This window comes from Caretta caretta, chromosome 9 (assembly GCF_965140235.1).
Source record: "Caretta caretta isolate rCarCar2 chromosome 9, rCarCar1.hap1, whole genome shotgun sequence".
NCBI lineage: Eukaryota > Metazoa > Chordata > Testudines > Cheloniidae > Caretta > Caretta caretta.
This window is the reverse complement of record NC_134214.1, coordinates 66,730,642-66,749,601: the sequence shown is the minus strand read 5'-3', so window position 1 is coordinate 66,749,601 and position 18,960 is coordinate 66,730,642. Positions and strand designations below refer to the sequence as shown.

General features: G+C 37.9%; 1 protein-coding gene across 3 annotated transcripts in view; it reads left to right on the top strand.

Moving 5' to 3' along the window:
• DIAPH2 (diaphanous related formin 2) overlaps positions 1 to 18,085 on the top strand; it is an 838,844-nt gene extending 820,759 nt beyond the window's left edge. For all 3 annotated transcript variants that reach the window (XM_075132420.1, XM_075132419.1, XM_075132418.1), the window contains one exon: positions 12,943 to 18,085. In XM_075132420.1, coding sequence (XP_074988521.1) covers positions 12,943 to 13,007 — 65 coding nt within the window. In that variant the 3' untranslated portion in view covers positions 13,008 to 18,085. The remainder of the gene's footprint in view (positions 1 to 12,942) is intronic.
• The last annotated feature ends 875 nt before the right edge of the window (positions 18,086 to 18,960 follow it).

The window sequence follows — 18,960 nt, the reverse complement described above, 5'->3', positions numbered from 1 at the left end:
AGGGGGGGGTAAGAAAGTGAAATACAGAAAAGTGATTTAATCTTAGTAGTGATTACAGTTCTGTAAAATATCATTTGTTTTTTCCTCTAACACAGCAGAGTTTCATGCTGATAACAAGCTACTGAATTAATAAATCCATTGCAACTATTGAGAGGTTTTTTTTAATAACATAAGTACTGTTGAGCACTAAGAAAAGGAGACTACCTTTCACAGATGTTTTTTTCCCTACCGGATCTGTAATTCCTCATACATAAAGAATGTAGGGCGAAATTATACATTTGAAATTTCATATCAAGTCAAAGGATATAATTAGAATATTTTGCCTAAGAAATAATTGTTCAGAACTTTTCCCCCCATTCATCTCATGGCACAAAACTGACAGGCAGGTGGGCATCTCTTTTCATCTTTACACGTGGGTAATTTTGCATTACAGTTAACGAGAGGTAGGTGCATGTATCCACAGCAGAGTTGACTGAATATTATTTATTTCCATCACAAAACTAAACTGAGATGAGAAAGAAGCAGTATGGTAGGTCTTTTCGTGGTGCTTCATTTGTCTGAACCTTTCTTCGACAGACACTGAAGCAGAGTCAATGAGTGAGCAAAAAACTCCCTCTTGAATTTTTCTTCCAAACTTCCCCATCACTTCATCTCTGCCCTCATAAAGAAACTGTCTCTTCTTCTGATTAATACAGGCTTTACTCCTAAATTTTTCCATTTCTTTGGCAGCAGTGATGGCATCTTCAAATTCATTATGTCTGCAGGCCACAACAAAATCAAGGCAGCTTCTCATCAAAGTAGTAGTGGTCATGCTGTCCATCGATTGAGTTTGTAATACCTTGCTTACAAAGTTCAGTTTGAACAGGATGTCGTGCCAAACCACAATTGAGACCAGAAATTTGAATTCAGTGATCTGGTTTGCCAGGCTTTTTGCCTCATGTCATATTCCGACCTTGGCATTACTCAACTGTGCCAGTTCCATCAGGGAGTTGTAAACCACAGTCACTTGGTACCTTGCTGGCCTTTCGCTATCAATGCAGCTCTCCCAGTGAACATCACTTACTGCCTTCACGGTCAGATCTGTAACATTGTCCATGAGGATCTTCCACCTGATAGTTGATGCTGAAAACAGGACATATATCATTTGCAGTACTCCAAAGAGAGATATTAAATCTAAAGAAGATGATGCTGCATCTGACACAATCAGGTTGAGGGAATGGCAGCCACAAGGCATGAAGGAAGCTCTTGGATTCAGCATAAGGATCCTTGCCTAGATGTCACTGTTTCTTCCCTTCATGTTCATGCCATTGTTATAACCTTGGCCGTTCTGAAGCTTTATTTTATTCTCATTCAAATCTTTTATAAACAGTTCTGTTAAGCCTTTTCCAGTAGAGTCATCCACAGACTGGAAACAAATAAAGTGTTCCTTTACTTGGATACAGCCATCCTCGCTGTCAACAAGTCTTACTGTAAATGACATCTTTTCACTGTGACTAATGTAGGGAGTGCAGTCCATTATTACAGCATACTACTTTGCTGTGATGAACCGCATCAGTATTATGAAGCACCTTCCTTTCCATAAGGTCAGTAAATTAATTTTGAATTGTTTTGCTGCAGTAATGGCTCATAGCTGCTTTACAAACTTCTCCATGTAGGTGCTCATGCATGACGTTGCCATATTTCCCAAGGAGCTCTACCAACCCAGGAAATTACCATTATGTTCAGTGAACGTCGTATCCAACAAGCCCCGGGAAGCCAAATTATTCTTTGCAAGAAAGAGGGTAATTGAGATCAGATGCTTGAGCACATTCCTCCAGTGCTGTGTTTCCATGGTACTTACACACTTCAAGTCTTAAAGCGCATTGTACACTTTCAAAATTACACAATAAAACAAGGTTCACAATACCGCAGCTGGACTCTCGCTTCACTTGGTTCTTATATCTCACTGTCGATGCCCCACACCTTATATACCTGCGAGGGCATGGCTGACAAGATTCTAGGTGGTTCAAGGAAAACGTAGTTCTCAGAAAGTCTGGAAGGTTCCGCTAGATTCTCCAGAACGTTCTAGGAGGTTAGTGAAAATGAATCCACATACAAAATACTGGAAACATTTTACTTCAAACATTCTATTTTCCCTTTTGTCACTAACAACAAAAATGGCACCCCAGACAGTCACATGGGTCACCTGCTCCTAAATCTGGCCATGAGGCACTGATACACTGTGCCTGATACACTGAGGCACTGATTAAGTATGTGAAGTCTAGCTATTTCTAAAGACCGAACAAATAACATCTTGTGTTCTGCATTTAATGGTCAGTCTTATAGTAATTAAGCAGATACAGGACAAGCTTGGTTGTGGGATCAAGAACTACTACACGGAATCCACAAGCAGCTAGTAAGTTCTTTGGGACTATTTTAAAATTCACATATACATGTCCAAGAGTGACCATCACTTCTGCACTAAGTGATTACAGCTTGTCACTCTTCCTGGGTGGCTTATTTTTACAGTAGTTCTCCTGACAATACAGACATTTTGTTGTAATTACTGACCACCTTCTGCAGACCTAAACTACACATATATAAACAAATCTTGTCCATCAGCTAGATATGTATGCTGGGATGGATGAATAATGGCCACAGAAATTTTATCATTCACCATGATTTTTACCTGCTCCTGCAGTGTACATCTATGCCTTCTTGATATTTGCTTTCAACTGTAATGTTGGATGCTATCAAGTTAAAGCTAAAGTCTTGTATCTTTGTTTTTTCCCCATGCTTTTTGTGGACATTTGCCCTTCATTTAAATGGTGAGAGTGGGATTTCTTTGCAATAATAGCTTTACATACACACAAAAAACTTGTTTTACCCAATGTGGCTCCGATAAAGCAAAAGAGAAAATACAGCCACTGTGGATAGCTGAAGGTACACTTCTGTGGAGTTATTTCATTCAGGTAATTATTTTACTTGACATTTTAGAGCTACTCACACTTTATTTAATCGATTTGGTCCACATTGCAGCCTCCGTTGTGAAATCTCCTGTTTTAGCGCTGTGTCAGTCAATGTTGGATGAGCTGTAAAGCTTCAAGCTTATGCTCTGCTGAACCAGCTTTGACACGTTTGTCTGCTGACTGGATGTGGAGTGAATACTTTTGTATAAAGCTTATCACTCTACGCTATAGCAATAGCTATTCTGTATCCTTCATTTAAATTTCTTAATACTTGAATTTGTGGCTATGGAGGGTTTGTATTGAGTTTTGGTTATTTACTGCTTGCTTGATCTATAAGCTCATCCACTCTTCCAGCCCAAATACCACTAGGGGTTCGTATATAATTTGGTTTTCTGGCTTTTGGAGGAAGTTTCTTTGTCTGCAGATCATTGCATTAACTTTGTTTTTTGCCTTACCATTTCTATGTGAGCTGAGATCAGAGGCTGCTAATAGGAGAGCTCAGAGGTAGTGGGACTAGTGGTGAGGGGTCCATGGTTTCATTGTTGGACTTTGTTTGTTCTTTTTGTATGGACTATGTAGCTGGGCCCTGGGCCCCTGAGTAAACACCTGAGACAGGACTTTGTTAGTGCCATAGTAAGGGCCTCATGGTTCTGATTCTAGGAGCGTTGATCAGCCCCATTTTTGAAGTCTGAGTGGTTAATTGCTTAGAGACTGGTGGTGAGGTTTGGAGGTGACCTGAGCTAAGCAGCAAGACTTGGAATAAAAAGTTGCTTGCCACACAAACTCAGGAACTGCAAACAGAGGCAGCTAACAGGAAAGTTTCAGAGGGACTATGAATGGCTTTCATTCCTGGTTCTGCTCTATATGTGATTTCAAGATGGCCAGCAGTAGAACAGTGGTGATGACCTACAGTAACTGTGCTATGTTTGCTTTCCTGCCTGAAGCCAGAAGGTGCTTCTTGTGCATAAAGTGCAAGTTGATTACTGCTGGAAGAAAATATTCTTGGATTGGAGAGGCAAGTAGAACTGTTACTGAGAATTAGAGAAGCTGTGGAGTTCCTAGATAGCCAGGTTCAGGAAACTTCAGTCCCCCACATTCAAGAAAGAAAGGAGCTGGCCACCAAGAAGACAGAGAGAGAGAGGACTCCAGAGAGAAGGATGGCAGTTTGTAACCACCAGAAACAAGCAGTCATGGCAACGTTCTACACAGCTCAAGATAGACAAGAATGGGCAGGCTGTGGCCACCAGAGAGAAGAGTACCAGGAGAAATTCCACACAGCTAGAAGTTTCCAGTTGATACCACGTCCTCAGCATGGGAACTGTGGAATATAATTGTCAAGATCCAGCTAGTCCAAAGGAACAGAGAGTTGTACAGGACACACCTGTCAATGGCAGCTTGGCCCAACCTGTAAGACAGGATTGCCCACAAAGTGTTCTTCAACCATCTAAGGAAGACAGACGATCCTTGTTGAGAATTAAATAACCAGAAGAATTGAAAGGACATTCTCTATGTGGCAGGCAGACAACAGAATGATGTGCTGCCATCCCAGAGTCAAGACACAAGACATCACTCTAAAATTGGATAGGTTTCTGAAGTGAATGTGAAAGGATCAATTGGTGATGATTCTTATTACCACCAATGATAGTGTTTTGTGGGCTCTCTCACATATAATAGATCACTTCAGGGAACTCAGAAGCATGCGGAAGAAGCAGAATGTCCAAGTGATCTTTTCTGATCCTTCCTGTCCCACAGGTGAAGGAAGATGGAATGCAGTAGATTCTGGAAGTGGCTCAATAAGTGGATGATTCTGGTTTTGTGGAACATTCATCCACCTTCTGTGGGGAGAGGAGACTGTATAGTTTGGAGGGCCTGCACCTCAGGAGAAAAGAAACCAATCTTCTCAGGGACTAGCAGACCAGAGTAGTCAGGAGAGCATTAAACTAATAACAAAAGAGGAAAGATATGAGCATTCAGTTAATACAAAAATTGAGGTGTTGAAAACCAAATTAATCAAGGAACCAAAAATGTGAAGAGAAGAAAATATTTATTTGCTTAATACACCAATGCTAGGAGCCTGGGTAACAAACAAGAGGAATTAGAATTGCTTACTTATGATCATAAACTCAATCTAGTTGGTGTTCCTGAAATCTGGTGGGATGATTCACATGATTGGAATGTTACAACCTATTTAGGAAGGATTGAATGGGCAAAAGGGGAGAGGGAGTGGCACTCTATGCCAAAAAATGGCGCTACCTGTTTTCAAGTCACTGATGACTTGGAAGAAATGGTCTTGAATGCTTATAGATCAATGTACTAACAGATAAAGCACAAGATGAGGTGCTATCTGCTACAGACCATCAAATCACACTAGGGAACAGGATGACCAGCTCCTTACACACCTATCTATATAATGTGTAGGAAAAATGCTGGGTGATCATGGGGGACTTCAGTTTGAGTGACATCTGCTGGAGATCTTGTGCTGCTAATAATAAAACATCCTTGGAATTTCTAAATATTACAGTGACAATTTCCTAACTCAAGAAGTGTTGAAGCCAATACAGTGGAATTATTTATTTAGACCTCATCTTAACAGATAAAGAGGAGCACAGAAATAAAAATTAATGGTAGCTTAGGTACAAGTGGTCATGACTTGATCACATTTATAATGTGCAAACAGAATAACGTCTAGACCAGTAATAACGTCTAGACCAGTATATATATTTGGTGCTTTAAAATGTCACATTACTAAAAACAATTATGAGCCAAATTAGTGGAGAAGAAGAATTTAATCAGAAAAATGTGAATGATAATTGCAAATCATATAAGAAAACTATACCAGATGTACCAAAAGCCACAATTGAGGAATAAGACCATATTGGTCATAACACAGATCTGGTTTACAAGGAAAGTGAAGATAGCCATAAAAATATATAACAAATGAAAGAAAGAGGAAGTTGATAGTAATGAATATAAATCAAAATCTAGGAATTGCAGAAAATTGATAAGGGAATCGAAAGGACAGAAGGAAATCTTTGGTCAGCAATGTTAAGGACAATAAGGAGTTTAAGTATATTAGTAATAAAAAGAACCCCAACAATAGTATTGGTCCATTAGTAGATGGAAGTGCTAAAATTATCAATAATAATGCACAAAAAAGAAGTGTTCAATAAGTATTTTTGTTCTTTATATGGGAAAAAAACAGATGAGGTAGTTGTATCATATAACACTATTTCTACTCTACTAGTATCTCAGGAAGATGCTAACCAGCAGCTATTAAAGTGAGGCATTTTGAAATCAGCAGGTCCAGATAATTTGTGTCTATGAGTTTTAAAAGAGGTGGCTGAGGAGCTTACTGGACCACTAATGCTGATTTTCAAGAAGTCTTGGAACTCTGGAGAAGTTCCAGAAAACAGTTGTTGTGCCAATATTCAAAAAGGATACATGGGATTTCCTGGGTTACACAGGCATGTCAGTCTGTCATCAATACTGGGCAAGATAATGGAGTGGCTGGTCCAGAACTCGATTACTAAAGAATTATAGGCAGGTAAGATAATTAATGTTAATCAGCATGGGTTTATGGAAAATACATTGTGACAAACTAACTTGATAGGTTTGACAAGATTACAGTTTTGATTGATAAAGGTAACAGTGTTGATATAATATACGTAAAACTTCTGCAAGGCATTAGACTTGATATCGCACTCATTTTCATTAAAAAACTCGAATTATATAAAATTAACATGGCATACCTTAAATGGATTTAGAAGCTGACTAACTGATAGAACTTAGTATATAATTGTAAATGAGGAATCTCATTGAGCAGGTATGTTTCCAGTGGGGTCGTTTCTAGTGTGGTCCCTCAAAGATCGGTTCTTGGCCCTATGCTGTTTAACATTTTTATCAATGACATAGAAGAAAATAAAATCATCACTGTTTGCAGATGGCTCAAAAATTGGAGGAGTGGAAAATAATGAAGAGGACGGATCACTGATTCAGAGTGATCTAGATCAGTGCTTCTCAAGCCATCTGATGTGGGGGACCAGCAATTTTTTTTTCCAATATGTGCACAGACCGGCACCGGTCCGCGGACCACCACTTTGAGTAGCACTGATTTACATCATTTGATAAGCTGGGTGCAAGCAAAAAATATGCATTTTAATATGGCTACATTTAAATGTGTACATCTAGGAACAAAGAATGCAAGACATGCATACGGGCTGAGGGACTCTGAGAAGCACTGATCCTGAAAAAGATTTGGGGGTCCTGGTGGATAATCACCTTTACATGAGTTCTCAGTGTGACATTGTGGCCAAAAAGGTTAATGTGATCCTTAGATGCATAAACAGGTGAATCTTGAGTCAGGTTATTTTACTACTGTATTTGGTACCGATGCAGCTGCTGCTGGAATACTGTGTCCAGTTCTAGTGTCAACAGTTCAAGAAGCAATTGGAGAGGGTTCAGAGAAGAGCCACAGCAATGATTAAAGGATTAGAAAACATGCTTTAGAATCCTTATTGTTAAAGACTCCAATGAGCTCAATCTGTGGTGTGTTACAGTTTAATAGTACCTAACTGGAGAACAATTGGCTCTTCAATCTAGCAGAGAAAGTTATAACACAACCCAGTGGCTGAAAGTTGAAGCTAGAAAAATTCAGACTGGAACTAGGGCATAAATATTTAACAGAGTTAATAACCACTGGAACAATTTACCATGGATTGTGGTAAATTCTCCATCACTGGCCATTTTTAAATCAAGATTAGATGTTTTTCTAAAAGATCTGCATTAGGAATTATTTTGGGGAAGTTCTCTGGTCATTGTTATATAGGAGGTCAAACTAGATGATCACTGTGTTCCCTTCTGGTCTTGTAATCTATATACAGAAAAACAAAAACTCTGCTCCTTCTGCTTGCTTCTTGTCTCTTTTTCCCTGCTTAGCCACTCTGAACAGCTGTTGGCTAAAACAAATAAAACTATATTTGTTGGATAGGTCTGTTCTAAGGAGCTTGTTCTATATTTGTTTACTGACAGCGAGTGTTCTGCTGTGTACCCATGGTATATGACCTAAAGACAGTACAAATTAGCAGAGTCATCAAGAGAATTTCTTTGCCCTGGAGAATTTTATATGCATTCTGCCCCTAATCTCCCAGCATTGTTGTGGGAATGGAAGCAACAATACTTAAGGTTGCAGAATGGTTCCATTCTCATCCCCACTACCATTTTCAGTCACTTTTTGGAGAGAAGAGAGCTAAAACTTCCTTCTCTTGATGTGTCGGCCCCTTATTTATTCACTTAAAAAATTGAGCAGAAATGCTTAACTTCTTTGAGAGTACCAAGCGTGAGAGAGAACTTTTGATTGGCTTTTGAAAATCATATACTGTTAATTCACACTAAATTTTGAATGCCTGCTCTCACTAAAGTCATTCAGTGTGCATTGTAGAGAGGATATGGTACATTTTCTTATGTCCATGGACTGAGGCAAGGCTGTGTGGTTATCTTTCAATTTGCCGCTTCCTAAGGTTTGCAGAAGCAAGGAGACAATGATGCCCTTGTTTCCTATCCCTGCTGATCAAGATGGGAGGCGGTCATTAAGTGGATCATACTGGACTTTAGTAAGGCATTTGACACAGTCTCACATTCTCATAAGCAAATTACGGTAATAATGTCTAGATTAAATTACTATAAAGTTGATGCACAACTGGTTGAAAGATAGTAGTCAAAGAATAGTTTGTTAGGTGTTACTGTTTCACGTTACTCAGCCCTGGGAAGGCTTCAAACAAAGTGCAGAAAAGAGCAACAAAATTGATAAGATGTCGGAAACATGACCTATGAGGAAAGGTTGAAAGATTGGACATGTTCAGAGAAGAGAACCTGAAGGGGGACATAAGTCTTCAGATATGTAAAAGGATGGTGTCATAAATATAAAGGGAAGGGTAAACACCTTTAAAATCCCTCCTGGCCAGAGGAAAAACCCTTTCACCTGGAAATGGTTAAGAAGCTAGGATAATCTCGCTGGCACCTGACCAAAATGACCAATGAGGAGACAAGATACTTTCAAAAGTGGGAGGGGGGGAGAAACAAAGGCTCTCTCAGTCTGTGTGATGTGCTGAATGGAGTGTAGATTCTGTTTTTGTGTCTTTTTGTAATTTACGGTTTTGCTTAGAGGGATTCTCTATGTTTTGAATCTAATTACCCTGTAAGGTATTTACCATCCTGATTTTACAGAGGTGATTCTTTTTACTTTTTCTTCTATTAAAATTCTTCTTTTAAGAAACTGAATGCTTTTTCATTGTTCTTAAGATCCAAGGGTTTGGGTCTGTGGTCACCTGTGCAAATTGATGAGGATTTTTATTAAACCTTCCCCAGAAAGGCGGGGGGGGGGGTAATGTTTGGGAGGATTTGGGTGGGGGAAAGACTTTTCCAAACAGACTCTTTCCTAATAATAATACCGGTTAGATGTTTGGTGGTGGCAGCGAAAGTCCAAGGGCAAAAGGTAAAATAGTTTGTACCTTGGGGAAGTTTTAACCTAAGCTGGGAAAAGTAAGCTTAGGAGGTTTTCATGCAGGTCCCCACATCTGTACCCTAGAGTTGACAGTGGGGAAGGAACCATGACAGATGGTGATTAGTTGTTCTCTATATCACCCACGGGGAGGACAAGAAGTAATGTGCTTAGTTTGTGCCAAGGGAGAGTTAGGTTGAATATTAGGAAAAACTTTCTAATTATAAGGATAGTTAAGCACTGGAGGGAAGTTGTTTTCCATTACTGGAGGTTTTTAAGAACAGGTTAGACAGACACCTGTCAGGGGTGGTTTAGGTATACTTAATCCTACCTCTTGCAGTCCCCTCCAGCCCTACATTTCTATGGTATTGTATATGACAGCAAATTTTAACATAAACTGTTTAAAACTAAAAAGAAAAGGAGTACTTGTGGCACCCTAGAGACTAACAAATTTATTTGAGCATAAGCTTTCGTGAGCTACAGTGAGAGGTGATGCTGTAGCTCACGAAAGCTTATGCTCAAATAAATTTGTTAGTCTGTAAGGTGCCACAAGTACTCCTTTTCTTTTTGCGAATACAGACTAACACGGCTGCTACTCTGAAACCTGTTTAAAACTAAATGGATTGTGTTTTCAAAAGCACCTGTGGTGCAAAAGTCCCACACTATGTACTTCACTGTCTCAGTAAAATCTACTGTGTACATTCTGTCATAAATGGCTGTAACTGATTCTGGTATACACTGTACTACAACATGTTTCACAAACGTTTTAGAAGGAATTGTAGGATACTGTATTTGAGAAATAGTGTCTTAGATACAGGGTTGCCAACCCTCCTGGAGTCTCCAGGAATTAAAAATTAATCTTTAATTAATAATTGTCATGTGATGAAAGCTCCAGGAATATGTCCAATCAAAATTGGCAACCCTACTTAGATAACTAAAGACTTTCACACTGCATGTGCAAATCTCCACTTTAGTACTGAACTGTGCAGCCTTTTTTCCATAAAACATTTGCACACAGATGACTATATATCTGGCTGTGTGCGAGAATAGGATGAGGTTGAACTTAGTATATATTATGGAACTTCTTGTAATACAAGGTTTTCATAACAATTAACTGTGAACTTGTTTTTGTTACCCTCATTCTTATATCCAGTGTTTGTATCTCTTATTTGCCTTTTCCTACCACTACATTTTATGTTCTTCAGAAACATATATGTTCTAAAACATACAATGATGATCAAATTGACAGACAGAATTACAAAATAAATATCATTGAGATTAAAAATTGGCTCAGTGGATGTAACATTTCCTTTACAACGGCTGTGAGATCTATGGATAAAAAAGAGCTATAGACATACTATGAATCACTGGTAAGGCCTAATCACATTTTCAGCAGGTCTGATTATTACAGTGCATAAACCAGTTTTAATTTGCACTAAAAGAGGTTCTCAGATGAAGTCTATCCCCATAAAGATCTTAATATGAAACTCTTTGTTTTAGATTAAGGTGTGTATATATACACTAATACTTCATTTCCTCTGTAAACCCTATGAACACAAATGGAAATTTTGATCACAGCGAAACAGGTGACTACACTAATACAATCTCAAAATACAGTAACAGTTTTACATAGCTACTAACAGCTAAATCTAATCCATCGCTATTTTTAGTGTGGCACAAAGGTAAGACCAGAATATAATTTGCATTCTGCTTCCCTTCCCAACAGTAAAAGTTGCAAGAAAGTTCTCTTGTTGAGCACTGTCGACCTCTCTGATCCAGTTTTCTAGTTACTTATTTACATATTTACTGCAGAAAAATCTCTTTAAGTGCTAATATCATGTCTTAGTGAGAATAACTGGATCATTGCCCTCTCCGATGGAGTTGTCCAGAACTTTCTCCCTGCCGCCGCCACCAGCTACCTCTCTAGCTTATGATCTGTGTGCTTGCCATCCTTAGTAAATGTAAATCCTTTCTTAACAGTTGCAAATAATTTAGAAAACCAATTCAGGTTACTGCTAACGATTAGAAATTAAATTAGCTTGATTTGAGGTCATCTTGGGAAGGAAAGTCCAGTGTTGCCAACTGCTGGAAGTTTGATGTTTTTCTTAAGGCCTCGGCTCCTGGACTCACATAATTAGACGAGAATCTTAACTTTCATTTGAGAAAAAAAAGTTTCCTGCCACCTTCACTGTTGAGAAAACATGAACTCTAAAGAGACAAAAACCATAAAGCAAATAAAAAGAAACCAACATTTACTATCGTTCGTAAATCTCATGATTTTTTGCACATTTAGAGTTAGTAAAATGGAAAATCTATCAACTAAATAGCTCAGCAGATGACAGTACTTGGGCACCTCTCCCTACTGCTAGATACTTTACCGCTCACTGTTGTATTAGAAGCACATCACATGTTTGAGTCGATACTCCCCTTCCTGGATTTTTCCTGCTTAGGCAGCAGTGCACTGAGCTTTAATTTCCAGTAACTGCTGACCTTATCATTGGCAGGTGAGGTATATTCCCTCACAAGAGGGGTAGCGTAGATGCATTATCTTAACCATGCAAGGATGGAAGCGGGGAAAGGGAAGGCTGCGAAAACACCAACAAGAGCTACAAAAATACTGTGGAGGAGTTTCCATTGGATTGGGCAAGGGATCTACACCATACACTTTCCCTCATCTAGGCAGTCAGCCAATTTCTGGCTTTGTTGGTTGAGGACTTAAGTAATCAATAGAACACCTTTGTCAAACAAGAATTTTATCCATATCAGTTGCATTTTGTGCAGCAGACTAGCTGCCTCTGAAATCCACAGAAACAAATCCATTCTTGTTTCGAAAAAGAAAAGTCTGTTTTCTGCCACATTCCTGGCTTTTAAAACAACTTTGAAAGCATTTGTCTTTAGCCCATGATTATTTCTTCCTGTGACGGGGATATATTCATTGCAATAATTACTCTGTAATATTTCATACTGAAAGTTGTTAACACCACACAATCAGGAAATGCTTAGGAAGTGGCTGATTTAACTGTTCTATTTATATAAGTATGTGTACCCAATTCAAGTGAACAATCTTCCAACCCTTACATTTTTTGTGTATCTTGTTCTGTCCGAGAGGTGTATTTTCACCACATTTGTACTGAACACTCAGTGGAAATTTGAATTGCCTTTCCTCCAAAGTCACTGTACATAGACACTTTGTAGAATAACACTTTTACCCAGCATTTTAGTTGTCATCTGCTATTTCCAAGGGGAGTATGCTTCAGGATTCTTCCAATGCTTTTATCACCCTGCTTCTCTGATCAAGTAAGTAATTTATTGCTGATTGCAGAACTCTTGAACTCAGCCTGGCAGCTGCAGTGTAAAACCTCTCTGATCCAGTTTTCTAGTTACTTATTTACATATTTATTTGAAATAGTTTTCAGGACTGTTTGAAAACCTCTTGACATTGCAATATCCATGTTTCAAATCTTATGGTGTGTTGTTTTTTCTCTCTTTTTATTACAGATAACAGACGAGTAACTTTGGAAAGGTCACGTTCTCGCCACAATGGAACTATTACAGCTATATGATTCCTCTGAAGCCAAAGAATTGGAGAATTGTTTTACTTACTTTAAAATGCAGATCTATTGAAAAAAGTTATACATACAGACACCGGCAATGATCAGAAATGAAATTTAAATGAATTCTAGTGAGGAACAGACCAGAAGATAAATACACATTATGTACTTTTAAGAGCTAAAAAAAAAAAAATCCACTTACTGTACTTTAGTAACACAATTATCAGGATTTGTAAACAGTGTTAAACTATAAGGTTCTATGTTATCTTGTTATCTAATGTGTTACTTGCCATTTTTAAGGTGGCAACTATCTTGAAGAGAGTTGAGACTTCTAGGAAAATATTCTATAAGGAGCAGAATTAGAAAATAGAAACTTGCTGAAAAAATGCAGCAACGAACAAGATCAGGTCACAGAAGGGAGGCATGATTCCAATTTGGACATTAAAGGAAAAATGAACAAAAATTTGCATATTAATGAATTCAGATATGAGCTGATATTGCACACATCATAGGAGACCTATTTTGTAAGCATGAGAAAGCAGTGTATAGCCCCAATCAAGTTACTTACAATCTTATCTCAAGTTAAAGCTTGATGGATTTAGCTACTTTGGTTGCAGTTAAACTTACCATAAATCTAAGGTTTCCGTGGTTTGATGATATAAAACTACTTATTGCTAAAAACAAAACAAAAGCATAGGATTGTACCAAAGTTAAACCGTATCAATTGCATAATATGTTTTTAACTATATTTAAAAGAAGTATTTTCTAATTATGCACTTATAAAATATATACTTTATGCACATATTTTTAAGGAAAAATAATTATCATATTGTAATTATTCTAAAATGCCTTTGTTTAGCTTTTAGAGACAAACTACATTATGCAGCTGTTCAGGGCTGCCTCTTTCTAAGTTTTCCCTTTGTTTCTCAGGTAAAATACCCTCCTTTACAGTTGGATCTTCGTGCTGGAGAGTAAGCAGATAAAAAATTGTGTTTTTTACCCTTCAACACTAAGCAGCAGTGACCACAATCATTGTAGCAGCCTGACCTTCTAAGGAGGTGCCTCCCATTCTAATTTAAATACAAGCCCCTACACTTAGCACCTCAGGTGAGCTTAGTAGCTGAGACTGCTTACATTCTACCATTTAATGGGAAACTACAGTCCAACTACCCTTACCTCCCCAGCCTGAACCTGAACATGCGGCCTTGCTGGGCGTTGACTTTAACCTCTACCAAGGACTCAAGGGTTATTGTTTTTATGTCATCATGAATGGAAGTGAGCATGGAATGTGGACATTCCACATAACAGGAAATGGTATAAAAAAGTAGAGATATGCTCTGCAGTTGATTCAGTTTTGCCACCACGTGGGTTATATTTTTATGGAAATTATTATTCCCTGAGGATATTGGACACCTTTTTTCTATGTTATAAACAGTGTTTGAAAAGTAGGGTAGGCACTCTATTTTTTGTGTACCAGTTGTTAATCACAGAAAAAGTGGAGCAGTCATATTTGGAAGCAGTATAACTTTGCACTACTCTTTTGAACCAAAAGTCTTTATACAGTAGCTTCATTATGCTTTGCTGGCTTAAAGACTTTCAAGATTACTGACTGGTCTGGGCTAAATTCTTACAGTATTGAATTTCATTACAAGAAAAGGCATTGAGCTTCTAAATATGCAGGAATGAATAGGATCAGCCCTGCTGATATTTCACATAAGTCATAAAATAACCTAGTAAATTTTGCATCCATAGTAGGGAAAAGAAATACCGAGGGGTAGTTAAAGCCACTGGTTTATTTGATGGCATAAATTGCAGGCTTTTATTTTAGGTTCTCATTGAAGTCAAATGGGAAAATTCCCATAGAATTAAAAGGGAGCAGGATTTTTACACATTATTACATTTCTCAACACAAACATGACGCAAACCTAGTGAAATGTATGCTGTAAAAATAATACGACTGTGTCTAGTTTCCTTCTGGTAACAAAGTAAAGAGTTGTGTGTGTATTTTAGAAAAAAATATAAAACATAATTGTCTGCACTGTTTCAGTAAGAGGCAGTAAGAATTACATTCCATTTTGCATAAGCAAACACTGGCTTTGTATTGATGAGTCTAAATTTTTTAAAATTTTAAAGTAGTAAATTCACAGTTGTAAAAAGGTGCTCAATGTAAAATAGTCAAAATGTAAAGAAATTAGGTCTGTAATGGCTATATTTCTGATTTATACCATCGTGAAACAATGTACTGAAGCTCTAAAGTAAGATAAACAATTTACTAGGATTTAAAGGCAGAAATGTTGAAAATAATCATTAGAACACATGTGAACTTAACCTAAAACCCACAATGGATTCGTTATACTGTAGCACTAATTGTTACAAGTACAGAGTTCTTCATTTCCTGGCATTGTGTTTTTGAAAAAGCTCTGTAGTAGCAGATTGCAGATATTTAAAAACCAAATCCTAGCAAAAAGCAAATCCAAAAAAGTAACATGATCTGATATTTCTATTTTGCTACACAGTCCTTTTTTCATGTTTGAAACATTTCTATAATTTAACGGACATATCTGTTAGAAACAAAAGTGTGTTTCAAAGGAAAACTAGTTTGAGAAGATAATTTATGTAAATACCGGGTGCTTGTATTTATGAAGTCTAAAAATATTTTCTGAAATGAATGCTGGGTCACTTTGTCTTTTGATAGCTTTTCAGTCGATATGAAATTGCAGCTATTTTTAATGTTTTTATTATTGATAATTTTCATAGTTGTCACATTTATCTAGTGACCTAGAAGGTATGTTTAGCCCAGAAGTGCAGCACCTTTTTCAGAAATGGACTTGCCTTATTTTCTAATATTAAAAAATAAAAATAAAAAAATATTTCAGTTAAATTATATTTGCACTCAGAGTAATCCCAGAAAATAAATCACCAGAGCTTTTTGCACACATTACAAACCATTTAGGGAATACGACATAAAATTCCTACTAATTATATTTTATTATAAGTCCCTTAAGATATTACATTACACCTATCACAGCACATTGGTTTGCATTCACATTTTAAAATTTAAAAGTAACAAAGGAAAAAAACATTTTATGATATTATTCTGTTTACATTTCTTAGAGGTTTTTTTAAAGAGGAAATTATTTGTGACTTTAAAATGAATGAAACTACATTTGTAAGTTGATATGGAAATTTAATATTAAAGTAAAATTTATATATGCACATATCTATTACTTAAAACTACTGACAGTATGGGTCAGACTCATAAAAGCACTCGGCATTATTTACGCAAGGTTTACGCTGTTAGCTCAGAAAAAAGTGCAACACACCATGTAATGTATCAAGTCTGTAATTCTGCAAATGTCCTTTTCCTTCACATAAGTGACATTTGTTTTGAATGTTAACCACACCTTTGACTAGTGCTCAAGCCAAAACAAATATAATGGCTCCTAGGTCATTAAGAAGCATTCCCAAAAATACTGTTGCACAAGTTTGGTCTGGTTTTGGACATTAATGGCCCATATGGCAGCAATCTACATACATTTGCCTGTTCTTATTTAAAAATGCAAACTTTACCATACGTTCCCTTTTATCAGACACACACCTGATATGATATACACACACTGTATATGTTAATATGTACTATGTGTGAAATCCACTGAAACCACTGAGTTTTTCATGGTTTCCATCCAGACCACTGTTCAGCACAGGCTTACTTAAAACTCATCCCACAGTTGAAGAAGGATTGCAAAACTTGAAGAGAAGCTGCAAAATTTCAGGTTGATATCCAAAGGTTTGATTGGCTGCAAATTTCATAAGGAAGTTTTGTATAGCTCTACTTGTACAGCTGTCAGCCACAAAGGACCAAGCTTATACTGGGTACTTCCCCAATAGAATTGCTAGTTTAAAAAACTGTGGTAGGTACAATAGGGTCAAAAGTTGTCCTTACCCTAAATTGCTAAATGCAGATCTGTGTAATTTTTAAGGGCCACAGTCTGGCAGAACTTGCACATGTTGTGCTGTTCACTCTATTCTTGAGAAAGGAATACCGTACTTGACACTGCATCTTGCACATTAAACAAGGACTTGCTTGAATTGTGCTTAGCTCTCTCCATGTTTAAACCTCTGAAAGTTCAGGCATTCTATCACCTGTTAGTAAATCGGATCACTGTTGAAGAAAGGAAGCAGTAGACATATAATCCCACCTTTTGTGTGCCATATTGCTTTTGTGCATCTTACATACTCAAATGAGTGTTTCTGAGCCACATCTCTTCTACTACACACACATTCCTTCTGCTGTGAGATGAAAAAACAAATTTCTCCAAAATGCTTTGTGTTTGTATACTCAAAAACTTGTATTCTTCTGTGCACAGAAAGCGGTGTTATACATGCTTGCTGGTAAATTCTACTGAGAGAGTGAGTCTCTCTGGGTGCAACTCAGTCCTCACTGAAGTCAATGGAAAGACTTCATTGGAGTGAGATCAGGCCCTCAATACACATAACTTCCATTAGTACCCTTTTATACATAGGGCACAAAATATGAACATATTCTTTTACAATTTACCTTAATTCCACACACTTACCATGTACCACTCTGTGTGATTTCTGTTTGGAGTCAGACATGTAGGGTAATGTGTCTCCAGATGCCAAAACAATACAAATGAGAAATAAACCAAAACTCATGCACTTGTATTTTTTAAGTGAATAATGCCCAACTATGTGTTTGTATATTATCTTTAAAATATTTTTGGTGAAATTAGAGCCTGGTTTTTAATGAATACATTCTGAACACTGTAGCAAACTTATATGTTTAAGATGATTTTGTTAAATTCTCTAGTGTTTACCTGTTTAATCCAATTGACCAATGTCAAGCTGAAGCATATCTATATTACGTGACATAACGGGGTATGAAAGTTATGTCCTATTTAAGGGGTTTTTTTTTACTCTGAGGTGTCAAGTATGTTTGTTTGAATTATGGGGAATGATGTCTTCTTTTATGGATGACTTTAAAAATACAGCTGAAAAAGATTGTATACTGTTTATTGGTGATGCCATTTTAGTTAAAAAGTAACAATAAAATGCAATCATTGAACACATTACAATGGGTCCATATTAAACAGATTAAATATCTTGAGTCAACCAGAGACATTTCATGATACAGATATTATAAATCAGCTAGCCAGCCATTGCTGGTATTTTCCAAGTCGTTTACTTCACTCTATCACAAAATGGCCATATTGGAATAGAAGCTTGACAGGATTTTCACATTAAAAATAGTCTATTGTGCATTATGCAACTTAATTATACTGCCATAGTGGACTGAAATGACTTAAAGAGAGGAGATTGCCCTGAATTTCTCAAGTATCTCGCTGCAGCTTCTAAATATGCAGGAATGAATAGGATCAGCCCTGCTGATATTTCACATAAGTCATAAAATAACCTAGTAAATTTTGCATCCATAGTAGGGAAAAGAAATACTGAGGGGTAGTTAAAGCCAGTGGTGAGCTGGAGCTGGTTCGCACTGGTTTGCTAGAACCGGTTGTTAAATTTAGAAGCTGTTTTAGAACTGGTTGTTCCGCGAGGAGCACCCAAGGTGGGTGCAGAGCACCCGCCGGCAGCTCCCCGCCCCATCCCCGGCCCCAGCTCACCTCCGCCTCCTCCCCTGAATGCGCCACCCTGCCCTGCTTCTCCGCTCTCCCCCTTCCCCCAGGCTTCCCGCAAATCAGCTGTTTACACGGGAAGCTGGGGCAGGCTGAGAAGCAAGCGGTGGCTTCCCGCTCAGGTCCAGAGAGGCGGAGGTGAGCTGGGGTGGGGCGGGGTGCAAGGAGGGCTGCCCACACCGCAGCAGGTAACCCAGGGCAGGGGGACGCGCGCAGGGGAACCGTTCTTCACCCCAGCTCATCTCTGCCACCCTCGGCCTGAATGGGAAGCCGCCGCCTACTTCTCAGCCCTCCCCGGCTTCCCGCCGAAC